The sequence below is a fragment of the Numenius arquata genome, chromosome 12 (genome assembly GCF_964106895.1).
Source record: "Numenius arquata chromosome 12, bNumArq3.hap1.1, whole genome shotgun sequence".
NCBI classification, from domain to species: domain Eukaryota; kingdom Metazoa; phylum Chordata; class Aves; order Charadriiformes; family Scolopacidae; genus Numenius; species Numenius arquata.
In genome coordinates, this window is record NC_133587.1 from 34214997 (window position 1) to 34234306 (window position 19310).

The 19310-nt window shown below is 40.2% G+C and overlaps 1 protein-coding gene across 2 annotated transcripts in view; it reads left to right on the forward strand.

The window, feature by feature from the left end:
* DIP2C (disco interacting protein 2 homolog C) overlaps positions 1-16705 on the forward strand; it is a 323592-nt gene extending 306887 nt beyond the window's left edge. For both annotated transcript variants that reach the window (XM_074157701.1, XM_074157702.1), the window contains 5 exons: positions 4319-4376; positions 5130-5204; positions 6270-6444; positions 8296-8419; positions 13293-16705. In XM_074157701.1, the coding sequence (XP_074013802.1) occupies positions 4319-4376; positions 5130-5204; positions 6270-6444; positions 8296-8419; positions 13293-13545 (685 nt within the window). In that variant the 3' untranslated portion in view covers positions 13546-16705. The remainder of the gene's footprint in view (positions 1-4318; positions 4377-5129; positions 5205-6269; positions 6445-8295; positions 8420-13292) is intronic.
* Positions 16706-19310: the final 2605 nt, after the last annotated feature.

Here is a 19310-nt window from a genome sequence, read left to right on the forward strand (position 1 = left end):
GTCAGATTTCACTCCTACTTTTCTATAATAAGTGTTTGATTTAAAGGAGGTGAAATCTCTCCAATGTATTAAATTGTAACAAGAAGAGACGTTTAGCACATAGTGGTGTTGTGGCTGCATTCCCTATTAAATCCCAGTAGCCAAACTTTGAAACGTAGGGAGCTTTTTCAAGTCCACAGCTCTAGTTAGAGATTTTTTTAAGAAAAATGACTAATTCTTAGGAATGAGTGAAGAAAATTCCCAAAATTATACTGCCTTATACTACACCATGTAAATTCTGCAGATTCATTGCATATCACTGTTGCTTATAGCTTTGTAACAGTGCAATGATTCTTAAACATCTTCTGCCTCTTCCCTCCAGTGAGATATTTTGGTGGGAGAGAAACTCTGTGTCTGCCCTACGTTGGGTCACTCACTTATGTTTTCCCTCCCAGCTTGGCTGCAAACTACCAGAAGGTGCAAAAGTAGCTTTCACGCCCAAGGGTAGCATTATTCTCCCATCCACTTGATTTTCAGGCTCTTTGCCCAGGCTGGCTCTACTGCCATGTTCTCCTCTGCCCTTCCCAGCACGGCTCGGAGGCAGCAGAAGGCAGTGGGAAGGCTCTGTACTCGCTTGGTAAGAGATCGTTTTCACCCCCAGCAAAGAATGGTGGGAGCACTGCAGGGAAACAGGATTTGCCCTTTCTAGACCTCTGCCCTCTGGGAGCACCTTATGATTGTTGTGAATTTGGAGAAGATTTACTAACGTTGTCCTAAGAAGGCTGTAAGGAGTAAGTAAGTGGGTTTCATTGCCAGCATCGCCTGGGTAATCCCGAGGCATTGTTTTTCAAGGGTCTGTCTGTGCTCTACCTTTTTACCTTGCCTGCCAGACCAGCCTTGATAGTGCTGCTGCTAACTCGAGAAGGAAGGCGAAGAGAAGTTTTAAATCGTGCCTGCTGTCTGTGTTTGTCAGTGGAAAAAGGGAAATCTCTTGGGGAAGAGTGGGAACAATTGAATTATTTTATGCTGAGGCACAGTAAAACTCATTTTAAAAATTATTGCCTAATGTCCATAATTTATTCTCAGTACTGGTCCCGGTAGAGTTAGTAAGACTATTACGCACTTAAAATTTATGCACATAGGAGTCGGCAACGTCAGAATTTAATGTTTTACTTCTATTTTTTTAAAATCATTTTGTGGCAAAATATCTTTTCTTGTTTCAGAGTTGTTAGTGGTTTAACAGCATGTTCCCAAATGGATTGCGAGCTTAGCAGAAACTTTTTGAAAGGGAGTCCAAGTTTTTCAGCATTAACAAGGCCCTCGCAGAAAACCTCCAGGAAATGCCGTTTCTATGTTTCGTGCGCTGCCGGGATAACTCTGTAGGGATGTGAGGCAGAAAGCACAGAGTGGGAGAGGTTTAACAGAATTGGAAACTGAGAAATTACGCCTCCTGGATTGTCATGTGCTAAAAAATCAGACGAGGTTAAAGGAAATAGGTGGAGAAGGGAACTGGAAGAATATGCTCAGGATAATGAGAACAAGGTGGGAAGTGCAGATGCTGAAAGCAAAGCGGAAAGAGATGGTCAGATTTATGAATGTTGATTCATTTCCAGTAGTCACTTCATTGACTATTGAATGTATAGCTTTATAGTATGTGATTTCTGCTAGGTCTGGAGTTCAGCAACACTTCATTGAGGCATGTCTTAATAACAGGAAAGGAGCAAAGGCCAACAGAATCTCTGGACAGCTGGACAGCTCTGACATACTCTTTTCCTGCCCTGGAGGTTTATTGCTACTGTTATCCAAATTAAATTCTTTTTAAACCAATCTTAAATTCAAATAAAAGTATTTCCTGACCTTTGTTACACCATCTTTCTTACCACTGCTTATGGCTGAGGTCTTTTCAATTGTCTCTTTTTTAAGACTAAATCTATTTGACAAATGTTGGTAAATAATAAATTAGCTAACTCTGTCTGTTAAATGAGATACCAAGTGGTTGAGATGATGGCGAGTTCTTCTAAGAACAGCTACCTGTCTGCAAATGCATATCTAAAGGTTGGAGATGTCAGTTGTTTGGAAAAACTCATTTAAAGGCATTTTCTATTTCTACACTGATCTGGATTTTACAGAACAAAGATATATATAAAAAGGTAGAAATATAGGGATTGTTAACAACTGTTTTTTGCAATATTTGATTTTTTTTGCAATACACATAGAGTTATTTTTAAAGCCTTAGCTACATACTCCTAAATACCTAAGATTTAGCTTGCCATTTGAACAGCAATACAAGTGTGGCTTATGTAGACATACCCTTTATAAAATAGCATTAATTGAGCTTTGCATGTACACCTTAGAGTGAAGCTCCTGTGGCCTGGGTTTCTGCTGCCCTGTGTCTGTGTCCTTGGTTGAACAGATGGATGTTGGAGCTTCACTGCTTTTGCTGTGCAGCCAGTGGTGGCCGCACTGCCCTTCAGATGGTGGGAAGCTCAACAGAAAATGATGCAGTAAATGCAGGCATATGTGTACACCTGTAACACAACAGAGGTTTAAGAGAGTAATGCGGTGTAAAACAAGGACAATACAAAATTAAAGATAACATGCAGAAGTGGTAATTAGAGCAACAGGCTCTGTCTTGGAGTTTCATGACGGTTGAACAAATATTGGAAGGTGGTTCCTGTTATGCAACCTTGCAGGAGAGCAGGTCAGGCTGCGGCTTCCCAGCCATGCCTGCTCCAGGCAGTGCCCTTTGTAGGGCACTTTACATCCTTTTCCTCTCAAAATGACTTGGAAAATCAGTCTGAAACTGCTGTGTGTTTGGGTTGTATCTCCTGCTGTTAGCTCGAGGAACTGCTTGCACTGGTGTGACACGCCTCAGGGCTTAGCCCTGCCCTGTCCATCAAGGTTGAGAGACTTCCCAGAACTGCAGCTAAAACACTGTTCACTATTCCTGCCTTGACCTCGACAGTCCCAGCTTTTGTAGTAGACGTTTTCAGCAAAGAAACAGTAAGAAAAAAAAGAAAAAAAGGAAGATCTTTTTCCATCTCCTTTACGTTTAGGAGCTGAACTTGCCAAAGCTTTGTTCTTCTCCAAAGGGACCTCTAACTGAGGTCTCTCTGTATCTCATCCCTCCTTTCCTAAACTGAGTACTGCAGTACTCTGTCTATTAAAAGACCTCAAAACAGGCCAAAAAAGATCTATCATGACTGCTCATAACAGACTGCAGTTTTATGATCAGTTTAACCGGATCCAGTTCTCCACCCGTCTACTCCTAGCTGTGTCTTCCTCTCTTCTGATGTTTCACCTTTACCTTTTACAGGGTTGGGGTTTGGGCATCTCGTGTTCTTTTTTATTTCTTTCTCATCACAGAGCTGAAGGGAGGAGGGGAGTAAAAACAGCTCTTTTGACTGAAGTCCAGATTTAGATTGGTTAAGTGGATTATGAAAAATGTTCAAGAGTGGGAAGTTTAAAGTTTTCATGGGCTGTTAGAGTTTTTAAGTTACCTCAGTTAGGATACAGGAATGCCTAGATGTTACCAGTTTTCTTCACCATCTACTGGCTGAGATCATCAGCTGTTTTAGGACTTTGAAGTCTCTTCCATTCTAACCTGCTGAGTACTTTTCTAAGGTTAAATGAGGAATTTCCTTCCAAACCACCATACCATTGAAGCTGCCGTTTCTGTTCCTGTAGTGGGAAAATAAGTTATCCAAGAAAGAAAGAGAAGAGGACCAGAAAGCCATGCTCAGAGAAAGGGTCTAACCTCAGCAGTAATAACATTTTTTATTAAGTGATTTCTTTTGTTGTTATTAAAATGTTTATCAACCACCATCTATCGAAAATAATTAAAAGATTGCAAATGCAGATTTCAAGCTAAGTCCAGGTTATGAGCTATTTTGATATGACTTTGATTTTAACTGTTAGCTACTCATGGAATGTGGTTGCTCACTCAGCTCACATGCTTTTGTGTCTGTGCCCTGACATTTATGATGTTCTTGTGGGAAATCAATATTTTAGATCCCTCTTGTTGTGAATACATTTGTGCATGGAATTCCATTTACAAAAGTCTATCAAAAACAAATAAAAGGCACCAACTGCATTTGAAGAATTTAATATTTAAGAAAACGTTCACGCACATCTTTTTTTCATTATTTTCTGAGCCTTAAGTCTTGACTAAGATTAAATATTGGGCCTGATTATCTTCTACAGGATATAAACTTCATCTGTTCCAAAAATAACATTAATCTCTGCGACCATTAAGCATTCCTTTTAGAAATAAATGCTAATGAAAAGCAAATAAACACAACTGTGTATTATGCATATTATTTTTACATGTATTTTACAGAGTTCGTTTAGTTGAAAGAGGATCTCCACATAGTTTGCCCCTCATGGAGTCAGGAAAAGTAAGTACTGAAAGAAGATTTAAATGTACTTTTTATGGTAAATATTTTCAGTAAATTTCCTTTTCTGCTCATTTTTACATGAATATAGTGTTGAGGAAGGCTATGTCAGATATGCAAGCTGAAGACCTTTCTTTACTGTTGAGCTTACAGCACGAAGATGGTAACACGCATTACTGCTCTGTACCTCCCTCTTTTATGGAAACAGCATTTCCTTCTTTTATGCAAGAAGCTTCTGAAGCTTTCTAACCACGCCTTTGCAAACACTCATGGCCAGAGGATGCTCCCTTTTCTATTTTAGGGTATAACATCTGCCCACACCTGTAGTGGTTGAATGTCCATTACATGAAGTCATTGGCAGGGCCTCATTCTGGGGAGATTACATGGTACCTCTGGCTGTCTTTTTGTTTCAGAACAGACTTTCATGTGACTGGTGTTTTGGTTTGTTTTTTCTATTGTAGTATATACTCTCAGAGAGACTTGGGCCATTTGGTAGGATTTTTGTATTGTAGGTGGACATTTGATTACTGAGGATTGCAACAGCTTTCGTAAAGAGAAGAGGTTTTTAGCATTTCCCAGATATCTCAGAATTTATTACATTTATGGACTATTTCAAATTCTTGTGTTATAAGTCTACTTCAACTTTTTTAAGGATTTCTTCTAGTTTCTAATGAGGGGGTTTGGGGTCGAAGAGTCAGCATATGATTACATAAGCCGATATCTGCTTTCTTACTGCCTCGTGTTTTCTTTCAATAGATCCTCCCGGGAGTACGTATCATTATTGCTAATCCAGAAACAAAGGGACCCTTAGGAGATTCTCACCTTGGTGAGGTGAGTCACGAAAATTTATCCTCTGTATGCTCTGAACTAAAGTGCAGAGATAATGCTATCATCATGTATGCCAATGGTTTCCTAGAATACGTCTTATCAAATGTCCAGATAAGAAAATTGTGAATTCTACAGATCTTTATAGTATATGTGTATGTAGTATGATATTTGTATCATCATTAAAATTGTTAGTAACATACTTGATAAATACTAAAAATAGCTCAAGTTTGTTAAAAAATTGAAAAAAATATGCTTTTTCTAATTGTATTTTCTACTTGGTGCTTCACTAATTCTGATGGAAAAATACATGAAAAAACAAGTTTATTGATTAGTCTAATTTCAGCTAGATGGTTTTTTTACTGCTATTCTTTTTATAATCATTGTGCTTCAATGCACTGAAGTACTCTCATTAGCTGAGTTGAGCAAGGCTATATGTTTTTCCAATTTATTTTATGGTTCTAGAGAGAAAAACAAATGCTATTTTCAATGAGCAATTAAAGATCTAATTAACAAAATGAGGAATTTGCTTAGTCATAATTAAAATGACAATCTAATTTGTGAGATTCATCTGTAAGATTTCATTACTATGAAGTCCTTCTCCATAGGTGAAGGTCCCTGACTTCACCTTTTGAAATAATCTCTCTGTCTGGTTGTCATGGAGGATGTTCTGCTGGAGTAAATACAGTGAACCAGGAGGGGAGGACGATAGAAAGAGCACTGTGGTCTATAGGCTCTTCTGAAAATTGCTGTAACCAAGCAGGCCTGAGAGCGAGCTGAGCCATGCAGGTCTTTGGCTAACTTGGGGCCAGGGGGCTGCAGGGCAGGTGTCCCCGTGGCCGTCAGTCCAGTGTCCCTGTCCTCCAGGCACAGCTCAGATCCACACTCCAGTGAGGTTATACTGGGGTCTCTGTGCCTAAAACTGGGTCAATTACAGGTTTAAAAACAGTGTTAAAAGGCATTATAGTATTATCTAGCTATGACTAAAAATATTTGCATCAAGAATTTTCAGTAATGCTTCGTTCTGGAAAGCTACTTTAATTAATACCAGTATAATTGCTTTTAACTTAGATATGGGTTCACAGCACTCACAATGCCAGTGGGTATTTTACCATCTATGGAGACGAATCTTTGCAATCAGATCATTTCAATTCAAGACTCAGCTTTGGAGACACACAGACTATTTGGGCTCGAACTGGCTATCTGGGGTTCCTGAGAAGAACAGAACTCACAGATGCAAATGGAGGTAAGAGGTTTTTTGTCATCTAGATCTATGCACAGAATTTGGGTTATCTGGAGGCTGAAGCCCCATCTCTTGGCCTGCAATACCTGATGTGTTCAATCCGTGAAACCCATGGAACTGCAAAAAAGCCTTAGTTAAAATAATCAGAAAATAAAACAGAGGGCAAGATTTCCCTGTTGAAGCAGTTGCTTTTCCTTTTCCTTTGCTGTACCTCAGATGCAATAAATCCTCTCCACCGGTGACTTTTTAAGACCATTAATGTGCCAAGTACTTCAGCTTGGAAAATATGAAATGCAGCTTAAAATGCCATCATTTCCTCTGGCAGTTGTATCTGTGGGAATGCATTCGTGCAGGTAGAAAAAGCCTAGTTGTGAGTCTGAGCCCTGTCCCTCCTGTGACGACCATCCTCTTTGATAATTCCTCTGTTACAAACCTATTTACAGAAGCTGTCCATTTCTCAAACTTCCCTGTCTTTAAGCCTGCAGGGATGGTTACTGAAATGTAATATAAGCAGTAGCCTGCTGGAGAAGCTACGGGGCGTCTGGGTTTCTGTAGGGAAGGTACAGGATTTTTGTTACTTGTTTTTATGACATCCCTTATTTCGTGTACACATGTAAGTGAACCAGCACTGCCAGGCACACCAAGTCTCTGCTTGGGAAAGCGTTGCTTTGCTGTGATTTTTGCAGAGCGCAGTGCCACGAGAGGCGGCTGGCAGAGGTGGCAGTCAGGGCTGTTGGCACAGCATGGATTCTAGCAATGCTCTGAGCACCTCCAGGAGCGGTCCCAGGGCCCCGGTGCCAGTGCAATCACAATAGCCGCTATTCAGCCAAAGAGTGAATTCATCAAATCTGAAAGCATTCTAGTAATCACTGTGGATTAGGACTGCTGCCGTGTGTCCTTATGGTAGCATCTTCCTGAAGAGATTTACGTCCTGTTGTGCAGGCTTTATTCATTTAATAATGATAGCCCAGCCTTGAGAAAATTCAGGATTCTCTGAGGATATTGCAACTTAAGCATCCAAATGGCTTAAATCTCCTGGCAAAGAGTTGCTAAGTCTTCCTTCTCCTCCCACAATTAGCTCCCAGTGCAGCAAGTTCTCTGCCCTTTATTACTGGTAGAGATTATATTGCCATTACATTATCACCATGCAAATACCTAAATTAATGTAAAAAGAGCTAGTTATCTGCTTATAAGTCTATCAGTGAATATTATTTCTTTATGGGTAACATGCAGTCGTTTATTATCAGCCTAATATCTTTTTAAAAGTGTCATTTCAGCCTCATTTATTTCTGTAGTCAGTAAAAATTTGTTCTATAAGGGCATTACGCTCCAGAGCTTGCCATTTGTCTTGAATGAGCAATTTGCTATCTGACACACAGCACGTATTTCTAGTTTATTGATAAACACCTTTGTAATACACCTTAAGCATCAGTAACAAACCTCTCAAAGCTACTGGAAGAACATCATCCATTCTGTTAGGGTCAAATCCATCCTTTCTCTTCAAAAGAAAGAGAAAGAAACAAGGAGCCTACTGTCTTAAAAAAGAATTGATTCTGTTCTGCATCCACCTGGGAGAAAAACAGGAATTTATCTCACTGCCTTTGAATTAAGACTTCCACTTTTCGCTTCTTCAAATGGGAATAGTGTTTCTGCTTTCCATTCTTCTGCTTTCTGCTCTGCATCGCACTTCAGTAATGGAAAATTCTCATTAGTTCGGAAGTCACTTTGGGGTTTCAGAAATTTGAGAGTAACTTAGAAATGTTATACTTATTTTACTTATTCATTAATGTGAACATTTTTTAAATTTAATGTACTGGAGAATAGAATCATTAATATTTTTTTCCTTACAACCAGAACGCCATGATGCACTTTATGTTGTGGGTGCATTAGATGAAGCCATGGAGTTACGAGGGATGAGATACCATCCGATCGATATTGAAACCTCTGTAATTAGAGCACACAAGAGCATCACAGAATGGTAAGGATTATATAACACCAGGGCCCTTATATAAAGCTGAAATATCTATAACGTCTGGGGTTTTTTTCTTGGTTATTGCAATTGATCCAGGAAATGGCCTGTCAGGATGGTCACAAGATTTATAACCCAGCTGTAAAATATGTCTTTAGGATGAAACTTCGCACAAATGGATTTAATCAGGAAGGACTGTTTTCTGCTAAGATCATTCAATATGTTTCTTTTTTTGTGTGGTTTTAAGTACAAGTGAAGGATTAAACTTTTAATTTAAGAGAGCCAAGTAGCTCTCAGGTAGGTCAGTAGCTGTTTCTTGGAGTTTTCAGGTTTCTTTTTCTAACCAGGAAAAGCAAACTGGTGTGAGTTAAAGCTTTAGGAGTACTGTTCTTAAAAGGAGTAAGCAAGCAAACATTTCAAATAAATGAACACACTAATAGTCTTTATTAGTGAAGACACTGTTACTTTTGAATTGGTTAATAATAAATCAAGCAGTGATCAAATCAAGGTCACAATGAAAATTGAAGCAGTAAATCAATGAGTTAATAATGATGTTGTCTTAATCAATGTATCATATCATCAAATGCACACAGCAGGTAATCATTTTTCGAGGCTGACATGAGAACAAATTGCTTTTCATTATTTTTGCATCAGAAGACTTGAGTCAGGTAGTTGTTTTGTTTTGATATAACCTCAGCTCAGCTCTTCTCCTTTCAACCAAAACAAACCTGTTGCAACAGCCAGAGCAATTTAGTGAGTATAAGACGTGACTCTCCATTTTTCTTTTCAATCCTGGCTGCAAAAGTGTGGCCTGGAGCAGTAAACTTAATGAAGCACACTGACCAGGCTGGTTTCTTTAGTCTAAACACCTTGCTTTTTTCTTAACTATCTGTTAAAATTAAGGCAGTTAATTGCTTGGTTGACTGTAACTGAGGTTCTGTCTTATTGCCTCCTCCCTAGAGCATCATCACGGCTGGTATGGTCTTGTGCCTGGTAGCCATTACACAGGGTGGCAGATTCTGTGTCCTCCTATAGACCAGTGTGAACACTTTAAGGATGCTGTGAAATTCTCCTTGAAAATGTGTCAGATCAGTATCGGCAATGGATGGAAAGTTTTCAGATCAAGATATGCAGGGACAGCTCTAATACAAGATGAGCACAGATTCATAAATTGATGTGTTCAGCAGTACCTGTTTGTCAGATATGTGTGTCCTCAAAGTGTGATCTCATGGCCAGTGAATGAAGTTGCCATATCACACTGCAGAAATGGTCATCATGGGTTCCAGTGGCCCAAAATGCTTAAATTATGTTCCTTTTTTCAAGAGCTCATGAATTTCCGTTATGATGGAAATCCTGAGTGGGATAGTGACAACTAAAAAGGGTTGGGGTAAGCTGGGAGGACCGAAGAAAAAGGCTGTACTTCTGTAAGAAGGCAGAAGTACATGGAAGTAATTCTCAGTGCCTTAACTTTTTACATTAGTCGGGTGATAATGTACAAGGCACATGAGTGAGATTTCAGAAACCATGCTGTACTATTACTAGCCTTTGCCCAAAGGCCAAAATTGGAAGTCTTCAGGATTGTTTTTTCCTCAGAGACAAGAGATTGATGATGAGTTAGGTGTTTCTCTGATGTGGTCCCTGCAGAAAATGGACACACAGTAGTTCAGAGTGACAACATCTGGTTTTCTCACAGTTCCCAACCTCTTCCTAACCACTGCTCTGCCCAATAGCTCTCCCAAGCCACCATCATGGAGTTTTCATTCATGATCCTAGTCCTGACTGTCCTTGACTTTGCTCACTTAACTTTTCTTTCAGCATCTCTTAGAGGTCCTCATCTTGTCTGTGTGAAACACACCTTGATAATGGCCAGTTAAATCTTTTATATATACTTTGTATATGCCGTTCTTTGGATGGGGGCATGCGCCTCTCTTCTTGTTGGAGGCCACTGCTGTTCAGTTACAGTGACCCGTTTAAGGATTTAACTGCGTTGATACCTATTGCAAACAAAAGGTGCCAGGTATGTCCAGTCGACAGATTGTAAAAATAGCCTCAACTTCCAAGAAACACATGCTCATTTTGTAACATTTAACACTATTGAGGAAAGCAGTGACTTCTTGAGGAACGTGATCCTGCTGTGCAACTTCCGTCATTGAGGGTCAGATCTAAAAGGTCATTTAACATTAATCTTGTATCTGAATAAATTTTAGCACAAAATCGACAACCTCGAACTCTGGACTGCCTGTGTCTCAATACGTAACAAGCAAGAGTGGCACAGTCTGTTTTTATTTTGATGTATAACTACACCAGGCATTTTTGAAAATGTTTTTAATACCGCAAAATATCTTGAGAAATAATGTATGTGTGTGTGTTTTAATTAAAGCACATGGTTGACTCATTTAAACTTCAAACCTTTGAAAGAGGAACAGAATGTAGCTTCCTGGAATTTGCTAAGAAGTGGTTTTCTCTCTCTGCATAATGACAAATAGGTAAAGCTACACAAGGTATTTGGAGAAGAAAACCATTATGGGCCTCTTTCTCTGGAGGTGTTTCAACAACGTCCTTGGTTTTCCTGAAGCATTTGGTGGGTTGGAAGCAGCAGGAGGGGCTGTTCCCAGCTCAGTGTGTTGGCTGTGTTGCGTCTATTGGGTGTGACTGTAATTTCTTGAGAAAGTGCAGCCTTCCTGAGTCCCTAGTTTTTTGTTTTCATTTGGTTTGGGGTTTTTGTTTTGTTTTGTTTTTAATTGAGGAAGGCTAGAAAGTTAATGTATTCGTAAGTGATACACGCTTTTTTCTTTTACTTAAAGTGATCACCAGTGAGTTAGAATCATGACATATGAAACGAGTTTTAAATTAAATTGAAACCCTCTTAGGAGTGTCAGTGGCTCTAGGACTTAACATGAAGGTTTTCATGAAGCTTCATGAAGGTTTTGGGAATCAGTCTTCAGACAAACTAGCATCCTAAGCCATGTTTTAGGGACCCGCTCCTGAATCTTGCCATTAATTCTTTCCCAAGTAACAAGCTAACAGTAGGTTTAAGGCATGGTTTCAAGTGCTAACTTGCTAATTTTAGTAAAACCACCCCAGGCTTTTTTGTTAAAATATATATAATACTAATTTAGATGTTTGTACAGAAGTCCATAAAAATTCCAGGACCTCTCTTGGAGATGGTCACCTGTGCAGACTGATACTTCACTTCGGTAACATTCAGCATCAATCAAAACTTACTAGAATGTCTGCGAAAACATAATTAGAAATTAAAATTCATTTCATAGCAGCACTAAGTCAAAAGGAGCCTGCACAGCCTTGCTGTGGCTGCCCATTAGTTTTGCAGATCGATAAGCACATAAGAATTCAATCAAATAGTACTTTGGCAGGAACTGAGAATGAATTTTTTTTTAATAGTAAGTACTTTTTTCCTAAAATCCATTCTGTTAAGCATCAACATATAGAGCACATTTTCATAGCTAACTTTTGGGCAAAGTAAGATATGTTTCCAAAATACAGGGATTTTCAGAATTGTCTTAGTAGACTAAAACAGTGCAATTTTCTCTCAATCAAGCGTTGACCTTGGGGTAAGTAGCTCTTTTTGAAGTTGGCTAATATACATAATACATTCTAACTTTCAGATGGTTATGCTCGAAATAGTTCTGGGAAATTATCCCCTGATTTTATAAGGTAAAGGAGGGTGAAGTACAGGGCTTGATGTATGAGTTACATGTGTAGAATATTATTATTTATACTATGGAATAAGTTAGAGGAAGAAGTAAGCATCATGTGTGTCTGAAACACCTGCAAGGAAGAATGAGATTGCTCTTTCTGGAGCCTCGGTCCTGGTGACCTCCTGTGAGACTTCAGAGGCTTTGGAGATACTTGAGACGTGGGGAGGAGGATGGAGGGAAGCATACACCAGGCTTTCATACCCTCCCAGCCTCCATATTTGGAAGGATGAATGCATTATCTTTAGTCAGAAAAGATGCCCAGGAGCAGAAACCAAAATTTACTTGCTTTGGCTCAAGGACCTAACCAAAATTTTGGCGTCTTAGAAAATTCTTTTAGTAAAAAGGAGATACTGTTCTGGTGTACTGTTCCTTGACCATCTCACCTGTTAAAAAGGAATGTAAAAATTCCTGTCCCCTTAAACTCACCAGAAATAAAACACAACTGAAAGAAAACAGATGGAGACACTGCTTATTTCTGTGTAAACCAATTGGTCCAGAAGAATCGCAGCTCGTTTGTGCTGAGCTCTGACCTGCCTGGACAGCAGCCAGCCCAGTCCAGAAGGCACGTAGCCATGTCAGCCTAGCAGCAGGCAAGCGAGGAAGCCCCCTCCCCAGCCACCCAGGGACCTCTGTGCAGCCTGCGGTGCCATGTAAACATTCCCAGGGCTCCGCACCCCTTCACTGGGCAGAGTTCATCCCAAAGATCTTTCAGCTCGGACTGTTCCTGCTGTTCCTTTTGATGCCTCCTCTTTTAACCACATTTGCTCTTCTGGGCTGCTCTTCAAAAAGCCCCGAAGAAGACACCTCCACCCACACGTCGCTCATGCATGCCTTCATGAACACAGCAGTGCTGTGACAGTTCTCTGGCTTCAAAGGCAACCGCATGTTGTCTCACTGCCTCCTTACATGGTGGGCAAGGATTAACTCGTGTTTCTGTAAAGTTTAGCCCAATGCTTAGTATTGCAGCAATATAGAAATGAGAGCTATTGGGGCTGTTCTGCCCTTGCCTGCAGAGATGTTCTCTCTTCTACTTAGGCTTTGTGGTGAGGAAACAGAGTGAGCATTAGGAGTTGAAACAAAAAGTAACCAAGGTTAAATGAAAAGGGTAAAAAATAAAATTGGGCAAAAAACCCCACCACTAATTATTTTTTCTTTCGTTTCAGTGCGGTGTTTACCTGGACAAATTTATTGGTCGTTGTAGTTGAGCTGGATGGATCGGAGCAAGAAGCTTTGGACCTGGTTCCTTTGGTCACCAACGTGGTCCTGGAGGAACACTATCTGATTGTAGGGGTGGTGGTGGTTGTGGACATTGGTGTAATTCCTATCAACTCCCGTGGAGAGAAACAACGTATGCACCTACGAGATGGATTTTTGGCAGACCAGCTAGATCCCATCTATGTGGCCTACAACATGTAGTCTTGTACCTTAAAGCTTCCATGGACTTTACTATAGATGTATAAAATTTTTTGGTGTCCACTAAAAAAGTGTGCAGATAAGATGCTGACACTCATCAGAATGGAACTGTTTCTATTACAACTTTTCAAAGCAGTCACGATTGGCAGGAAATAAAATGTGAAATGTTTTCTTTTACCACTAAATTTTAGAAAAGAAGGACTATGGGGTAAGGCCCTTCAGTGTGTTGGAAAAGCCCATTTTAAACTTTTTTTTTTTTTTTGCTTATTGGACAATACTGCTTTTTGAGTAAATGTGGCTTTGTATTTTACATTAAGTAAGCTGAAGTAGATTTTTTTTTTATTCTGCCCTCCAAATGGATTCTTTTAAAACAATTTGCATACTAACACAAATAATTATTTTCTTCATTTGTTTTAATATGTCATAAAAAGCTGACGAATACAGATCCGTTACTAACTTAAGCCATTTTAGATCCCACATCTTAGGAAACTATGTAGTGGTACGAGGAGAATACCCAAAGTAGCACCTTTCAATTAGAAACCTTGCAGCCTTCCGTCGGAGATGCTGAAAGCCCAAAGGCCGAAGAGCCTTTGCTGTTAGCGTTAGAATGGAAGAAATTTATAAATAAGGTATTTCGGCAATGAACTTGCAAATATCTTTGTACTAAACTAAAAAGATAAAATAAGTTAACTACTTCTTCTGTAATTATGTACAAAACGTTTAATTTATTTTGATCTCTTTAGAAGTATAAAAGAGAAAAAACATTCAAGAATATTAAACTCTTGGAATGTTTGCTAATATAAAAACAAAGTGTTGTATTATCTTGAGTGGATAGTATCACATCAAATATATATATATGAAATATAAATTCACTAATGACAAAAGATTTTAAAGTTTAAAATGCAGTACTTGTCACTTGCATGGTGTCTCCCACTGTAGATAATCAAATGTTACTCACAAATTTTTGGAAAAAAAAAAAGCAATCCTGGATTGCTAAGTATCCCTGTCGAAAAGAATCCTCTAGATACCAGCAAGTGGAATTATTGCTGCCTTTAAGGCAGTGAATGAATTTAAGACTAAAAATGCACTACAATAATTTTCTTTTCTTTGCCATGGAGGCAACAATAAATATTCGTGCTGGCATGTGCATACACTTGTTAGACTTAGAAAAGGCAGGTTGAGGAATAGCACTGTTGTCTAGCTGCAGAACTTTGTTGCACAATTTTTTTTTCATTGTTTTAGTTGGTGTTTTTATTGCTATAAGGAAAAGTTTTGGGGTTATTTGCACAGAGTTATCAGTTTGCCTCTCAGCTAGGACACGTAGCTCGGTGGCCAATGCATCCAGTTTACATTTACAGGAAACAATGGTTTCGATGGTCTTTAATTTATTCCTTAACAGAGAGGAGCGTACAGTCACTACAACCGATTTGGCACGAATCGTGCCTCTGCTCACTAGTCCCTAAATGCATTGAAACATCGGAGGAACCGATCTGCCTGGTTCAAGAACGGAGTCGTCCCGCGGTCTCCGCTCTGAGGCCGCCGCGGGAGAAGAGTAGGAAAACATGCATCACAGCTGCCTTCATTTTGCTACTTTTGGATAAAAGAGAGGTTTGATTCCCCAGTTCTGTTGTCTTCCCTGCGCCCCACGCCCCTGTTTTTTAAAGCCTTCCCCTTCCTTCACGTGGCCGTAACTGAATTGACCCGTTTGTGATCACGAGTGGGATTTACCAGCTGCAGTCCAAGAATGCTTTTCTTATTGTCCCCGATGACGTTCATGTGCTGGCTCTCATTACCGGATATGCATGACTAAGATTGTTGCAGGGCAAATGTAATCATGTTTATATCACGTATAAGGGAGTCTCGATGCTGGGTGTTTAAAATCTTTTTAAAAGGTAGGGACGTTTTAGTCTGCATGTACAGTACAGAGCATCCTGCCATGTCAGACGCCTTTTCTTTCAGACCATCCTTTCCGCCTGCACCGTCCTGTGAATAGCCCCGTTCATGCTCTGCAGACCAATCCTATATTTTGTCAAATTCATTTTCTGCTCCCTAAAAAAGAATAAAATCTGTTCTTGATGGCAAGTTGTTGTAAGGTTTCAGACAAGATGTCGATTGATTACAAACATAATTGCAGTGTGTGAACTAACTTGTGAAGTCCTGCTATCGCTGATCTCAGTACTGCAAAACAAATCTCGCTGTCGTTCAAAGCATCACTTTAACCTTCACGAAGTCAACTTTGCATTTGTAGAGAATAAAAGAACTGCAATGCAGTTGTGAAACGCAGTTAATAACAGCTCTCTTCTGCAACCTGTCATCCGTGGTTGTTAAATCCCGAGTTAAGAGAAATGATAAACTGAGTTTCTGGTTTTGTTGTGCAAGCAAAAGGAAGGAAACATTTAAGCACCATCAGACTGAGCAATAAAGAAGGATTGTTCTGTATTAGAAACTGTACTGTAGATAAACCATTCATGAGAATGTATAAAATGTTTGTCTTGTGACCTTGTGCTTTTGGAGTCAGACAAAACCATGTAATCAACTTGATGCACATGCACAAAAAAAGAGGGTACACAATGAACATTTAAACACAAAACTAATCAAACAGGAGCAGATTCCTCATGGTGCTTGTTTATTATATATATTTAATCCTGCTTGACACTTTACCCAAGGGAAGACTGTCCCTTTTATCAGTTGAATGTTAGCAGCGTTATTTCATAGAGTGTGGTGACTGGTTAGAGAAATTCATGTAACTCAGCCAATCACAGTTTCAAACAAAAATTTTTATGTGCAAAGGACAGCAACCTTCTTGTATGTTAAACCACCAGTACGCTTTGTACATCTGTGATAACGCCTGTTTTATATTCAAATGAACAAATAAAAGCTTTTATTTTTGTTGCTCTGAAAATATCAGTTTCTTAATTAGTCATCTAAAATGGAGCTTCCGAGAGCTGCGGACGCTCAGTGGAGGAACATGGAGAGCTATACTGTAATTTTATTTTGTTTACCTCTCTTGTTGCATAATTTATTAGTACAAATCATTATACTTTTAACAATGTTTAAATACTGGTGTGGGCATTTATTGCTGAAAGACTTTCATATGGCAACAAATGTTTTTTGTGAAATGTTTTTTTAATTCTTTTTAATATATTCAAATATACTGTTCACATTTTTGCTGAAAGTGTAAAGATTATTGTAAGCTTGGTAACATTTTGTGAGAAGCAATAACAAGCATTAGTACTGTAAAACTCCTCAAATTTGTCACTTATCACTTTTGTTGCAAGGTCTTGCTACCGACATATTGCTAATCAGTTGCTTAAGTTATTGATCCAGGTGTTACGTCTCTACTGGAGCTTTCTGCCAGTGGAACCATACGGGTAGCGGCTTGGTCACTCGTGTGGGACTGGAACCGACGTATTAATTCAGGAGCCTTGGACGAGCAGATAAAGCCCCCAGGAAATGTGATCTGTCTATTTCCACTGGCCTTTTCTAAAAATATGGTGATTTCAGAGCTGGCTGCCAGATGCAGAGTAGCAGCGTCCCCAGAGAAGAGGTCTTTTTGGAAGCCCGTCTGAGAAGTTCAGGGTATAAAAATCACATCTCCAACGGCTGAAATTTGAGGTTGCTCATCACAAGAGGTGGGTGCAGGTTAGAGAACACACAATTTTCCAGTGCAACACAAAAACTGTGGGAGGGAGAGGGCAAGTTACGGGTGGCAGAAGGAAGAGGATGGCAGAACAGCCAGTAGGTCCAGATTCAATTTTACACATTTTTTGATGTTTTATGCTAACGGTGATGAGGATATTTAAAAGGTCAGAATCTTTCAAGTACACATTTTAAAAACCATTCTGGCAAATGGTGGCTGTAGCGCTGAAAAGCTGGTGGGGAATCTCAAGAAAAAAAAAATACTATAGTAGGTTAGAAAAATAATTTCATGCACAATAAGAACAGTGTGGTTTATTCATTATCAGGTTGATACTAACACATTAAGAGCTGGAAAAAAGGCTCGATAAAAGACCTTGTAGCTTTTTTGTGTGTTTTTCAACACAGAAATTTGCTTTATGTACCATTATCGTCTTCGGCGGGGTGTGGGGGACACACACAGAGATCAACAACAGATTCTCACCAGTCACTTTGTGAAGGGAATCACAGGAGAGCCGGGTTTGGGGGAACTTCTCACTTTCTCCAGCACAGCTTTTTGCAGTCGGCCTGAGCAGTGGCTGAGCCCTCTCCAGGGTGTACAAATCCCTGCAGGGGGCACGGGGGTTTGGGGGCCTGGGCCAGGCGCCGGCATGGGACACAGCCGGATGGACAGTGCCAGGAGAGGTACAGCCCGGAAAGCTCATCCCGGTGGGGATGGACCCCACTGGCCCCAGGGTAAGAGCCAACCCTGATTTTGATTTTTTTCTTTTATAGAAGAACTTCTTACTTAAAACTGGCTGAGATTTGAAGATGGGGGGAAAAAAACGTAACCAGATTCTACATTCTAAAAGTAAAAATTAATCATTTCATTTGGAGATAAGATGTGAAAGTTCAACCTGAGCTATTTTTTGGTATCCAGAGTGCTCATTTGACAGCCTACCTTCCCAAAAGCTCTCTCACCTCACCAGGATTTAGATAAACAGACTTTCCTTTCCAGGGTTTTTCTGTTCTCTTTTCAGGGGTGCCACCTTAAAGCTGGTCCAAGAGCTCCTCTTAAGGCTTGCCTCATTTGTGCTGTACCTCACTGAGGCCAACATCTTTTGAAGCAGTGGCTCTCCCTTTCTTACCCAGCAAACCAGCAGCAGCCCATTTCTATACGTTTTTGGCATGTATCCTGATGCTGGGAACTGCGTGGCATTTAACAGCCACAGACTGATGACCCTCAGCAGGTCATACCACATCACAACAGTCAAAATCAGGACCAGGAGCACTCTGATACTTCTTTCTGGTCTTCACGGACAAGATTTCTTCAGTGCCAAAGCCCTGTTGTCTTCTGTATGATCCACCCAGGGGAAAAAACACAAAGTCTTTGCCCCGGGATCCCACAACAGAACTAATAGTAATTTTTTTAATTATCACAAAATTCTGTACATCTATGGCCAGTTAATGGGCTGATCCTAAAACCACAAAGTTGATCTTGCTTTAATTTCATTCTTTGGTACATTAACAATGATAGGCTTTCACGCAAGAGAGTGTCCTGTGGAGGGGTCTGAAGGAGCGGACGAAGGCGATGGAAGCACCACAACAGGGAAGAGCTTCCAAGTGTGAGTGGCAGCATTTGGGAAAGGTTTGGAGGTGGTGGGGAGAGGCAGTGGGAGAAGAGCCGTACTGACCCATCACAGCAGAGGAGGGAGCCATGAATGAAGGGAGGGTTTAGGAAATGCATTTGGTGGGGAAGGGAAGTAAGGCCAGAAAAGAGAAGATGGTGCCTGTGGAGGGAAGGGTCAAGCAGTCGAGACTATCTAACCCTGTGGTCTCGGGCGCCTAATTTTAGGGGCTGAGGTTTTAATTTTCTCACCTAGGTGGGCTGATTGCAGATGAAGGAGCCCTGGGTGCTGGGACACAGCCTGGCTGCTCTTGGCCCCACGCTCAGCCTGGAGGGCTGGATGAACTGCCGCCTGCTGAGTTCAGCCAAGGGGCTTTGGGATAAGACCCAAGAGAAGAAATGTGTGGAGGGAGGAGGATAGACATGGTGCTAGACAAGGACAGAGGTTATCACTACCCAAAAGGTTCAGGAAACTAAAAGAACCCACATGTCTGTATTCAGAGGGAATACATGTCTGTATCAGGGA